Here is a 13,128-nt window from a genome sequence, read left to right as displayed (position 1 = left end):
CAGCAGGTTAGAGTCCAGGTTGTGCTTCCTGAGGACCCTCAGGAAGTGCAGCCGCTGCTGAGCCTTCTTGATGACCGCTGTCGTGTTGTCCGTCCAGGAGATGTCAGCAGCGATATGGACGCCGAGAAACCGGAAGGTGTTGACCCTCTCCACACACTCGCCGTTGATGTGTAGGGGGGCTAAGTCGGTGCTGTGCCTCCTGAAGTCGACAATGAGCTCTTTTGTTTTCCTGGTGTTCAGAGCCAGATTGTTTTCTGAGCACCAGGTTGTCAACTTCAGGACTTCCTCTCTGTAGGCTGCCTCGTCTCCCTTCGAAATAAGTCCGACCACAGTAGTGTCGTCAGCAAATTTGACGATGCGGTTGTTGTTGTGGGCCGGACTACAGTCGTAGGTGTAGAGACAGTATAAGAGGGGGCTTAGCACACAGCCCTGTGGGGAACCGGTACTCAACCTGCGAGTGGAGGAGAGGTGGGGGCCTAGTCTCACAGTCTGGGGCCGGTTGGTGAGGAAATCCTTTATCCAGGCACATGTGACAGTGGGGAGGCCGAGAGTGACCAGTTTACCTATGAGAATGTCCGGAATGATTGTATTAAAGGCTGAACTAAAATCCACAAAGAGCATCCGGACGTAGCTCTGCCCCTGCTCCAGATGGCTCAGCGATTTGGCAAAGTCCAGTGAACTGGCACATTGTGTGGCATTGGAGCCAGGTTCATCCTTCACAACACCGGAGACGGGTAGTGACACTTGGTGCCCACGTGTTTTGGCTCTACACACAACTTGATGCAGCCATAGACTAAGGAGGCTATCGGGATGAAGGCGACGTTCAGCACCTTTTACCCCCGTTGTCTGCCGTCTTGTGTATCGTGACCCATCAGACCTGCTCCATCATTAAACCAACTCCATCATTGAACCAACTCCATCATTGAACCAACTCCATCATTGAACCAACTCCATCATTGAACCAACTCCATCATTGAACCAACTCCATCATTGAACCAACTCCATCATTGAACCAACTCCATCATTGAACCAACTCCATCATTGAACCAACTCCATCATTGAACCAACTCCATCATGAACCAACTCCATCATTGAACCAACTCCATCATTGAACCAACTCCATCATTGAACCAACTCCATCATTGAACCAACTCCATCATTGAACCAACTCCACTCCATCATTGAACCAACTCCATCATTGAACCAACTCCATCATTGAACCAACTCCATCATTGAACCAACTCCATCATTGAACCAACTCCATCATTGAACCAACTCCATCATTGAACCCACTCCATCATTGAACCAACTCCATCATTGAACCAACTCCATCATTGAACCAACTCCATCATTGAACCAACTCCATCATTGAACCAACTCCATCATTGAACCAACTCCATCATTGAACCAACTCCATCATTGAACCAACTCCATCATTGAACCAGAGCCGGGGTGATCGCTGAGGCACAGGACCATGGGACGGGCCGCACTAACACCAAGTCCACAGTCCCGGGAACCTCTCACACCTCATGAACAAACATTTCCCCGTTATCCCCACATCCAATGTTTTTCTTGACCATGGCTGTTTGCTCCAGCCAATTCTTGTAACATTCCTTGATCAACTCCGCAGAACCAAATCCCCAGCAACTCAAGAAGTCCCATCCGCCCGCTGTCCCTGCTCCAGATCAGAGCCGGAGCAGTTTCAGTGGAGGAGCAGCTCCCAGGGAGCTGGGCCCGTCTCAGGACACCCACAGTTCAGCAACGAGGTGGAGAAATTAAATACACACAACATTTACACAAAGATAGATTATTGGTTTTAATTTCTGATTGTTTGTGATTAAAGTTGTACGGGTCAGTTCCAGTTTCTAGTTTCATAATTCAGCACCCATCAGGGGCGGGGCTTGTGTTTCCAGTCCAGACCCCGGCACCCTAGGGTGTCAGCACCAGGAGCCGGTCTCAGGGAGCAGGGGCTGCTGTGGGGAGTGTGGGTGGGGAGGGTGAGGGCAGCAGCTCACCGCTGACTGAGGCAGGTCAGACCCGACCGTGGCTTGTGATCACTGCCTTACACTGGCTCCACATTCACATTCCCCACCGCACTGTGGCACCGGGTACATTTTACAATGTTTATAATCCTCATTCCAGGTCCCCATCCCAGTGTGGGAGACGGGGAGGTGACCAGGACAGTCTGTTTCACTGAGGGCAGTAACATCTGCAACAGGAACCGGGAGATCAGGGTGAAGAACTGCACCGGTTACTTTGTGTATCAGCTGTGGCCATCACCCTACAACAACGCTGTGTATTGTACAGGTAGGTCCCCGTTCCCCAGTCACATGAGCTCTCATCGCCCGGTCTGACCTGTGACCCCACTTGGTCCAATTGCCCCGTGGGTTCCAGCCTCTCCCCCTCACCCCTGGACCTTTGCTTCCCTCCCCCTCATGGAAACATCACTCTCCCCCCTCCATCCTGGACTCTTCACTCTCTCTGGCACCATCCACTATCCTACTCTCCCCCCGGCCAGGTCCCCTCCCCTTGCTACAGTCCCCTCCCCTCGGTCTGTCCCCTCCCCACCCCCCCCCCCCCCACCCCAACCCCCCCCATCCCCCCCCCAGTTCCCCCCACAACTCCTTGGTTCCCCATGGAAACATAGAAAATAGGTGCCTCTCTCCACAACTCCTGGTTCACTCATCTCTTCCCACTCAAACCTTCCCTTCACAGGTAACTTTTTGCTGATGCAGCCGCAGGAGATGTATACACCTGTCCCTGTACCTCCCCCTCACCTTCATCCAGTCACCCTGACAGTCCTTCCAGTTGATACAGAGGATCACATGTACCTCCTCGAAGCTCATCTACTGCATCCAGTGTTGCCGATGTGGGCTCCTGTACATCGGCGAGACAAAGTGTGGACTCTGCAAACATTATGCCAAACACATGTTCACGGTCCACCAAGGTCTACTGAATCTTCCGGTTGCTAACCAATTTATCCCCGTCCCATTCCCACATTGACCTTTCTCCTGGGCCTCCTCCATTGCCAGAGTGAGGCCACAGACTGAAGGAACAGAACCTGGTCTGTTTGGGTCACTTACATCCCAGCATTATCAGCAGTGAATTTCCCACTGATGTAACCTACAACAAACCACCCACACTGCCCCAACCCCCCTTTCTTCTTTCCTCTCTGTACCCCTCCTAAACTCACACCTATTCCTCACCTCACTCCCTCTGGCTCCACAACTTGCAACTCTTCAACCTTCCTGTCTCACACCTTCATGCTTTATTCTCTGGCCTTTGTTCCAACCATCTCCCCACCAAAACCCCCTCTCACCCATGTCCACCTATTACCTGCCAAGCTTTGTCCTGCCTCCCCTCTCTTCCAGCTTTTCCCCATCCTGCAATTGGTCTGAGGAAGGCTCCCGACCTGAAACGTCACCTACCTATGTTCCCCAGAACCTGCCTCCACTGCCCTCTGACGCAGAGAATCCCACAGACTCACAACTCTCTGTGAGAAAAAGTGTTCTTAAACTGTGGTCCCTGGTTCTGGACTCCCCCAACATCGGGAACATGTTTCCTGCCTAGCGTGTCCAAGCCCTTAACAATCGTATATATTTCAATGAGATACCCTCTCATCCTTCTAAACTCCAGAGTGTGCAAGCCCAGCTGCTCCATCCTCTCAGCATATGACAGTCCCGCCATCCCGGCAATTAACTTTGTAAACCTACGCTGCACTCCCTCAATAGCAAGAATGTCCTTCCTCAAATTAGGGGACCAAAACTGCACACAATACTCCAGGTGCGGTCTCACTAGGGCTCTGTATAACTACAGAAGGACCTCTTTGCTCCTATATTCGATTCCTCTTGTTATAAAGGCCAACATGCCATTCGCTTTCTTCACTGCCTGTTGTACCTCCATGCTTACTTTCATAGACTGATGTGCAAGGACCCCTAGATCCCGTTGTACTTCCCCTTATCCCAACTTGACGCCATTTAGATAGTAATCTGCCTTCCTGTTTTTGCTACCAAGGTAGATAACCTCACATTTATCCGCATTAAACCGCATCTGCCATGCATCTGCCCACTCTGCCCACTCCCCCAGCCTGTCCAAGATACCCTGCATTCTCATAGCATCCTCCTCTCACAGTTCACACTGCCACCCAGCTTTGTGTCATCTGCAAATTTGCTAATGTTACTTTGAATCCCTTCAGCCAAATCATTGATGTATATTGTAAATAGCTGCGGTCCCAACACCGAGCCTTGCAGTACCCTAGTGATGACGGGAATGATGGGGGTGAGGAGCAGAGGGAGTGGGGAGCAGAGCGGAGTGATGCAGGGACGGGTCCCAGTGTGTGAGGTGTGTGGGGTGGAGGAGCTGGGAGGCAGTAACGGTCACTCCACTGTGGAGTGGGATGTACTGGGGGTGTCAGGATACACGGGGCAGGAGAGGGCTGGACCGTTGGTGTCACCAGAGACTGGTGTCGGCCGTGCACTTCCCTCTGCTCCCATCCCGCAGAGATGCTGGATTATTTCCACACTACACCCACTGTCTGTCCACACTTTATTACAGATCCAGCCTCCGTACCAACTGGGGAACCCCAGGAAACAACAGCTGAACCCCAGGAAACAACAGCTGAACCCCAGGAAACAACAGCTGAACCCCAGGAAACAACACACAGCTGAACCCCAGGAAACAACAGCTGAACCCCAGGAAACAACAGCTGAACCCCAGGAAACAACAGCTGAACCCCAGGAAACAACAGCTGAACCCCAGGAAACAACAGCTGAACCCCAGGAAACAACAGCTGAACCCCAGGAAACAACAGCTGAACCCCAGGAAACAACAGCTGAACCCCAGGAAACAACAACTGAACCCCAGGAAACAACAACTGAACCCCAGGAAACAACAACTGAAACAACACACGGACCCCAGGAAACAACCCGAATCCCAGGAAACAGCTGAACCCCAGGAAACAGCAGCTGAACCCCGGAAGGATGTGTCCACCGTCCCAGAACCAGATACAACCTCAGGTATTGATGGTTTTTATCTGACATCAGGTATTGATATTTCTGACCCCAAATGTCCGTGCTGGTGGGGAAAGGGCAGGGGAGGGTGACTTGAATATTGGCATCGAGGAGATGGAGGAGAGAGGCTGGGGTGTGGGGTGAGGAAATCTGGAGAGAGAGAGGGGAGGAGGGGGTCTGGAATGGGGGTCTGTAATGGGGGGAGGGGGTGTGGGGAGTGGGGTTTGGGGGGATCAGAAGGGGTTTGGGGGAGGAGGGTTGGGAATTGGGTGATTTCTGGAGGGAGGCTGGGAAAAGGCGAGGCAGATTTCTGGAGGGAGCGGAGGCTGATGTGTGGGGAGGGGGGAGGTGGGGGAGTGGGAGGGGGGGGGGGTGGGGTGGGAGTGGGGGAGGGGGGGGGGGGTGAGGTCTGGAGGAGGTGGGGAGGAGGCTGAGTGGGGAGGGGGAGGGGGGGGGGGGGGATGGGAGTGGGGGAGTGGGGAGGGGGAGGTCTGGGGAGGGGGAGGGGGAGAGGGAGGTCTGGTATTGGGGTGGAGGTGGCAGGAGGGAGTCTGGGGAGATGGGCCAGGAATCCATTGGTGGGAGCGGACCCCAGGGGAGGGTGGATGTGAGACAGTGTGGAGAGGGGAGGAGGGCAAGTAGAAATGTGAGTATCGTGGAAGAGAAGGGCAGGTATAGCACGGGAACAGGCCCTTCATCCCTCGACCCTGATTCCGCGCTGACCAGTGATCCCCATACACTTGCACTATCCTGTACACTGGGGACAATTACAATTTACACCAAAGCCAATTAACCTACAAACCTGTACGTCTTTGGAGTGTGAGAGGACTCTGGAGCACCCGGGGAAAACCCACGCTGACACATGGAGAACGTGCAAACTCCACACAGACAGCAGCCGTAGTCAGGATCTAACTCGGGTCTCTGGCGCAGTGAGGCAGCAACTCTACCGCTGCCCCTTGTGCTGCCCTAAGGAGTGAATGGGTGACTGGAGATTGCGGGAGGAGGGGGAAAGTCAGTGGAGAGCTTGTGGAGAATGTATTTTGGTGACTGACTGACACTCGGGGGCGGGGGCTGAATGGTGAAGCGAGTGAGCGTGTGCACGGATTGGGTGAGGGGTGTGAGTGAGTCGGGAAAAGGATGGATTTAGTCAGGATCCAGGGATAGAGCTCTGTAGGAGAGTCGAGGAGGAACAAGGAAGTGTGGCGTGGAGCGTGTTGGAGGAGTGTGTAATGTTCCAGGTGAGATGTGGGACCTGTGAGATTTGGTGTGTGTTGCTGTCAGCACGGACTGGTGACTCTTGGTCTCTGCAGCCGACTTCCCTCCTGATCAGCTGTTCAATGTGTTTTTACTCTTTTACCCTCCCTGTCCCTCCTCCTCTCTCTTCTTCCAGATCCACCGTTGGACACAACTCTGGAACCCCAGGGAGCAGGGACTGGAGACTCTGGTCCGGGTTTAACTAGTGACCCAGCAGGGTCTGCAAGCTCAGGTATCAGTGGTGGGGAGCATGGAACATAGAAAAAGGCAGCACGGTGGTGCAGCGGTAGAGTTGCTGGCTTACAGCGCCAGAGACCCGGGTTTGATCCTGACTATGGGTGCTGTCTGTACGGAGTTTGTACGTTCTCCCCGTGACCTGCGTGGGTTTTCTCTGGGTGCTTCGGTTTCCTCCCACACTCCAAAGACGTTGAGGTTTGTAGGTTAATTGGCTTGGTATCATTGTAAATTGTCCCTGGTGTGTAGTATAGTGTGTAGTTTAGTGTTAGTGTGCGGGGATCGCTGGTCAGTGCGGACTCGGTGGGCTGAAGGGCCTTGTTTCCACGCTGTATCTCCAAACTAAACTAAACAGGACATTACAGGAACAGGCCCATCATCCCACAAAGTCCGTGCCGAACATGATGCCAATTTAAACCTCTGCCTGCACGTGATCCATATCCCTACATTTCCTGCATACAAACATGTCTCACCAAAAAACGTAATATCCACTATCGTATCAGCCTCCACCACCACTTCTGGTAGCACGTTCCAGGCCCCCACCCCCCACTGTGTAAAAGACTTGCCCCCCACATCTGTTAAACTTTGCACCTTGCATCTTAAAGCTGTGCCTTCTAATCTTTGACATTTCCACCCTGGGGGAAAAGTTCTAAATGGCTACCTCATCATTGCTTCATAATTTTATATACTTCTGTCTGATCTATACTTGGCCTCAACAACCCAGAGAAAACATCTCCTGAATACCTCCACACATTCCGCCAAGGACAACGAGATCTCCCGATTGCTAAACACATTAACTCCTCCTCCCATTCCCATACTGACCTTTCTGTCCTGGGCCTCCTCCACTGTCAGAGTGAGGCCCAACACAAATTGGAGAAACAACACCTCATATTTCATTAGGGCAGCTTACAACCCAGTGGTTTAATAATAGATTTCTCTAACTTCTAATAACCCTTTGCTTTTCCTCTCCCTCGTCCCTCCCCCACCCTCATTCCCTGACTCGTTTCACTGTCCTCCTGATTAATTTTACTGATATTATGCCTTGTCACCTCCCCCCCCCCTCCCCCAGCTAACAATGAATCATTCAACATTTGCTTGACCATGTCTTCTCTCCAGAGATGCTGCCTGTCTCGCTCAGTTACTCCAGCATTTTGTCTCTACCTTTGCTTTCCATAGTCTGCTTTGATCTGTTGTTTTCACACCTTACCCTTCCATATCTCCAGTCTCCCTGTTCCCTGACTCAGTCTGAAGAAGGGTCTCGACTCAAAATGTCACCCATTCCTTCTCTCCAGAGATGCTGCCTGTCTCACTGAGTTACTCCAGCTTTTTGTGTCCATCTCCAGAGAAAACAATCCAGGGTAGTCCAATGTCTCCTTAAAGCTAATGCCCTCTAATCCAGGCAGCATTCTGGTAAACTCCTTCTGCTCCTTGTCCAAAGCCTCCACATCACTCCTGTAATGGGGCAACCACAACGGCCATAACAATACTCCAAATGCAGCCCAACCAATGTGCTATGTAACTGCAACATAACTTCCTGACTTCCCGACCTATTCAGAACTTTGTGTCCACTTTCTCTGGCTGCTCGTTCCATACACCCACCACACTCTGAATGAAAATAGTTGCCCCACTGGTTCCTGTTAAATCTATCCCCTCTCATCTTAAACTTATGTCCAACACAGAGTGTCCATTATGTTACTCTTCCTCTTCCCTAACTCTCAGTCTGAAGAAGGGTCTCGACCCAAATTGTCACCCATTCCTTCGCTCCAGGGACACTGCCTGCCTCACTCAGTTACTCCTGCTTTTTGCATCTTTCTCCAGAGAATCTGCCTGGATTAGAGCGCATTAGCTTGAAGGAGAGATTGGACAACCCTGGATTGTTTTCTCTGGAGATGGACACAAAAAGCTGGAGTAACTCAACGGGTCAGACAGCATCTTTGGAGAAAGTATGGGTGACGTTCCGGGTCGGGACACTTCTTCCGACTGAAGAGCAGTAGCGACACGAAATGACACCCATCCTTTTTCTCCACAGATGCTGTCTGACCCGCTAGGTTCTTTGTGTCTATGTTTGGTATAAACCAGCATCTGCAGTCTTTGTTTCTACATTTTACAGAGAAGATAGTGGAGGCAGGTATAATAACAACATTTACAAGGATGGGAAAGGTTTAGAGGAATTTGGGCCAATATGTGGGCAAATGGAACTAGCTGAGATGTGTCGGCATGGATGAGTTGGGCTGAAGGGCCTGTTTCCGTGCTCTATAATCTGTGACTGTGGCCGGTCCCTCAAATTCACCCCGACTCGGACTGAGGGGAGTGACGTGGAGTGACAGACATTTCAGAAGGAGAGTGGGTGAAAGGAGACTGGATGATGCTGCTCTCTCCACAGACCCAGTCCTCCAATTCCCAAACTCCACTGACTGTCTGATGACCTGTTGTAGTGTTGCCACACTCCCGTGTCTCTGTTCCTTTATTCCAGATCCCCAGATGTCCACAGTGGAACAGACCCAGGGATCATCGACTGGAGAATCCGTCCAGGAATCGGCTTCTGTCCCAGTGGGAGACACATCCTCAGGTACCAAACCCTCACACACATGTTCACTTGTCATCATTAACCCTGTCATGGGGTCATGGAGTGATACAGTGTGGAAACAACACACCCACTGGCCAATATGTTCCAGCTACACTAGTCCCACCTGCCAGCATTTGGTCCATATCCCTCCAAACCTGTCCTATCCATGTGCCTATCTAACTGTTTCTTAAATGTTGGGATGGTCCCTGCCATAATTTCCTCCTCTGGCAGCTTGTTGCATACATCCACCACCCATTGTGAGAAAAAGTTACCCCTCAGATTCCTATTAAATCTTTTCCCCTTCACCTTAAACCTAAGACCCCTGGTCCTCAATTCACCTACTTTGGGCAAGAGACTGCATCTACCCGATCAATTCCTCCCATGATCTCATACACCTCTAGAAGATCACCCCTCATCCTCCTGTGCTCCAAAGAATAAAGTTCTCTAGCCCTGGCAACATCCTTGTAAATCTTCTCTCTACATTTTCCAGCTTGACAACATCTTTCCTATAACACGGTGTCCAGAACTGAACACAATATTCTAATTGTGGCCTCACCAACGTCGTAAAGAACTGCAACATGACCTCCCAACTTATATCCTCGATACTCTGGCTGATAAAGGCCAATGTGCTAAAAGCCTTTTTGACCACCCGATTTACCTGTAACTCCACCTTCAGGGAACTATGCACCTACACTCCTAGACCCCACTGCTCCACAGTATTCCCTGGAGCACTACCATTCGGTGTGTAGGTCCTGCTCATATTAGACTTCCCAAAATTCAACATCTCACATTTCTGTATTGAATTCTATCCACCTCAGCCCACCTGCCCAATCGATCACGATCCTGCTGCAATTTTTCACAGCCATCTTCACTATCGGTAAAACCACCCACTTTTGTATCATCTGCAAACTTGCTAATCTTGCCATGTATGTTCTCATCCAAATCATTGATATAGATGACAAACAGTAACGGGCCCAGCACTGAACCCTGAGTCACACCACTAGTTACAGGCTTCCAGTCTGAGAAGCAACCTTCCACCACCACCCTCTGCTTCCTTCCATGAAGCCAATTTTCTATCCATTCAGCTATCTCTCCTTGGATCCCATTCCATGTAACCTTCCACAGCAGCCTAACATGAGGATACTTATCGAATGCTTTACTGAATTCCATTCATACAACATCTATAGCTCTGCCCTCATCGACCTTTCTAGTCACAACATTTGCCACCATTCAGTCTTCCGGCCCCTGTCCTGTATTTAAAGACTCCTCGTGAATATTAACCAGGGCTGACGCAATTTCCTCTCTGGTTTCCCACAATTTTCTACGGATATATCTGATCAGGCCCTGGAGATTTGTCTATCTTCATACACGATAGTACCTTCAGCATCACTTGGACCACAACACTGACTGGTCTCAAGACACTTCCATTGACTGCTCCAAGTTCCTCAATCCTCCTGTCTTTCTCCTCGGTAAATACAGAGGAGAAATACTGGTTGACGACCTTGCCCATCTACTGTGGCTCTACACAGAGTTGATCGCATTGATTCCTGAGGGGTCCCACTCTCTCTCTAGTTATCCTTGTCCCCCTTATCTATTCATAAAATCTCTTGGGGTTGTCCTTAATGCTATCGGCCTGAGCTATTTCCCAGCCCTGTTTTGCCCTGCTCTAATACATTTCCAGTTCAGCACCATTGATGCTGATTGAGGCATATACTCCACCACCCATTGTGATGTTGGTAACTAGATCCCTCAACTTGCTGACATCGAGGGGGAGGTTGTTGTCGTGCCACCATTTTATTAAGCTCTTTATCTTCTTTGTGCGTTCCATCCCATCATTGTTCATGATCCATCCGGCCACCACCTTGCTGTCATCTACAAACCTGTGGATGGAGTTAGTGCAGAATTTGGCCCCACAGTCGTCATTGTATAGGGAATTTATTTAGGGACTGAGAACACATTCATGTGGGTCACCAGTGTTGAGAATTATTTTGGATGATGTGTTGTTGCTTAATCTCACTGTTTGTGATCCACGGGGCAGAAGGTTGAAAGGGGTCAGAGAATCCAAAAATGTTTTATACGTACGTACTTTGAGAGAAAGACTCCTGCTCAACTATAGAGACAATAAGGCCCCTCAGAAACCAAAGTGGTAAACTATGTGTGGAAACACAGGAGATGGACAAGGTCCTCCAGGAGTATTTCTCTTCTGTTTTTATCATTGAGAAAGACATGGAGGATCTGGGACAGGTAATGCTGATGTCTTGAGGACAGTCTGTATTATGGTCAAGGATGTCTTGAGCATCTTATGGCATATGAAGGTGGATACATCTCCCAGGCCTGATCAGATATATCTGTGGACAGTGTGGGAAACGAGAGAAGTTCATGTCATGAGCAGAATTAGGCCATTCGACCCATCGAGTCTACTCCACCGTTCAATCATGGCTGATCTATCTTTCCCTCTCAACACCATTCTCCTGCCTTCTCCCCATAACCTTTGACACCCAAACTAATCAAGAAGCTGTCAATCTCCGCTTTACAAATACCCACTGACTTGCCCTCCACAGCCGTCTGTGACAATGAATTCCACTTCATTTCACTCCAATAGAGAAGAAATTGTGGGATCCCGAGCTGAGATATCTGAATCATTAGACAGACACGGGAAAAGCCTGGGAATTATAGACCAGTGTGTATACGATCTGTGCGAGGTAAGTTAGGTCATCTGTGGGGGTAAGAGAGGATTCTGAGGGATAAGATATATATGCATTTTGATAAGCAGGGGCTAATTAGGGATAGTCAGCATGGTTTTGTACGTGGGAGGTCGAGTCTCACTAAATTGGTTGATATTTGAAGAAGTAACCAAACGGGTGACATACGTACCTATGGCTGTAGACGTTGTTTATATAGACTTCAGGAAACCCTTTGATAAGGTTCTGCATGGTAAGCTGCTCTGGAAGATTAGATCACATGGGATCAAGTGAGAGCTAGCTGACTGGATACGGAATTGGCTTCATGGAAGGAAGGTTGTTTTACAGACTGGAGTCCTGTGACTTGTGATTACTAGACTTGTATTAAACATTGTATCCTTTACCTGTGGACAGCTTGATTGTAATTATCCTTTATTTGACTGGATAGCACACAAACAAAAGCTTTTCACTTTACCCCGGAACATGTGACAACAATAAACTAGACTAAACTAAGGGAAATGGGTAACCAGAGAGAGTGGGGCCCATCAGGAATCAAAACATCAACTCTGTGTGGAGCCACAGGACATGGGCAAGGTCATCAATGAGTATTTCTCCTCTGTTTTAAAATAGTGAGAAATAGGAGGATTGAGGAACTTGGGGCAGTCAATGGAAGTGTGGTGAGAACAGTCAGTATTACGGTCGAAGAGGTGCTGAAGGTCCTAACATCAGGGTTCGGTGCTGGGCCCGTTACTGTTTGTCATCTATATCAACAATTTGGATGAGAATGTACATGGCAAGATTAGCAACATTGCAGATGATGCAAAAGTGGATGGTATTGCAGGAAGTGAAGATTGTTGTCAAAACTTGCAGCAGGATCTTGATCGGTTGGCTAGGTGGGCCGAGGAATGGTTGATGGAATTTAATACAGAGAAATATGAGGTGTTGCATTTTGGGAAGTCTAACATGGGCAGGATCTAGACAGTGAATGGTAGATCTCTGGGAAGAGCAGAGGCATCTTGGAGAGCAGGTACATAGTTCCTTGAAGGTCACGGGTACATGGAGTGGTGAAAAAGTATTTTGGCACATTGGCCTTCATCAGTCAGAGTATTGTGTATGAAGTTGGTAAGTCATGTTGCAGTTGTACAAGAAGTTGGTGAGGCTGCATTTAGTGTATTCTGTTCAGATTTGTGCACCATGTTATAGGTAAGATGTTGTCAAGCTGGGAAGGGTGCAAAGAAGATTTGCCTGGTCTCAAGGGTCTGGGCTATAGGGAGAGGTTAAGCAGGCTGGGACTTTATTACCTGGACCCACAGTCTCTTGCCCAGAGTGGGGGAATCGAAAACCAGGGGGCATAGGTTTAAGGTGGAGGGAGAAAGATTTTATA

The 13,128-nt window shown here is 49.7% G+C and overlaps 1 protein-coding gene across 2 annotated transcripts in view; it reads left to right on the top strand.

Annotated features, from left to right (window-relative positions):
* The window catches only part of LOC129715335 (uncharacterized), a 41,216-nt gene extending 36,320 nt beyond the window's left edge, over positions 1 to 4,896 (top strand). For both annotated transcript variants that reach the window (XM_055665208.1, XM_055665207.1), the window contains exons 9-10: positions 2,143 to 2,307; positions 4,555 to 4,896. In XM_055665208.1, the coding sequence (XP_055521183.1) occupies positions 2,143 to 2,307; positions 4,555 to 4,667 (278 nt within the window). In that variant the 3' untranslated portion in view covers positions 4,668 to 4,896. The remainder of the gene's footprint in view (positions 1 to 2,142; positions 2,308 to 4,554) is intronic.
* Positions 4,897 to 13,128: the final 8,232 nt, after the last annotated feature.

Source organism: Leucoraja erinacea, unplaced genomic scaffold (assembly GCF_028641065.1).
Source record: "Leucoraja erinacea ecotype New England unplaced genomic scaffold, Leri_hhj_1 Leri_1129S, whole genome shotgun sequence".
Taxonomy (NCBI): Eukaryota; Metazoa; Chordata; class Chondrichthyes; order Rajiformes; family Rajidae; genus Leucoraja; species Leucoraja erinaceus.
This window is presented reverse-complemented; position numbering and strand designations above follow the sequence as displayed.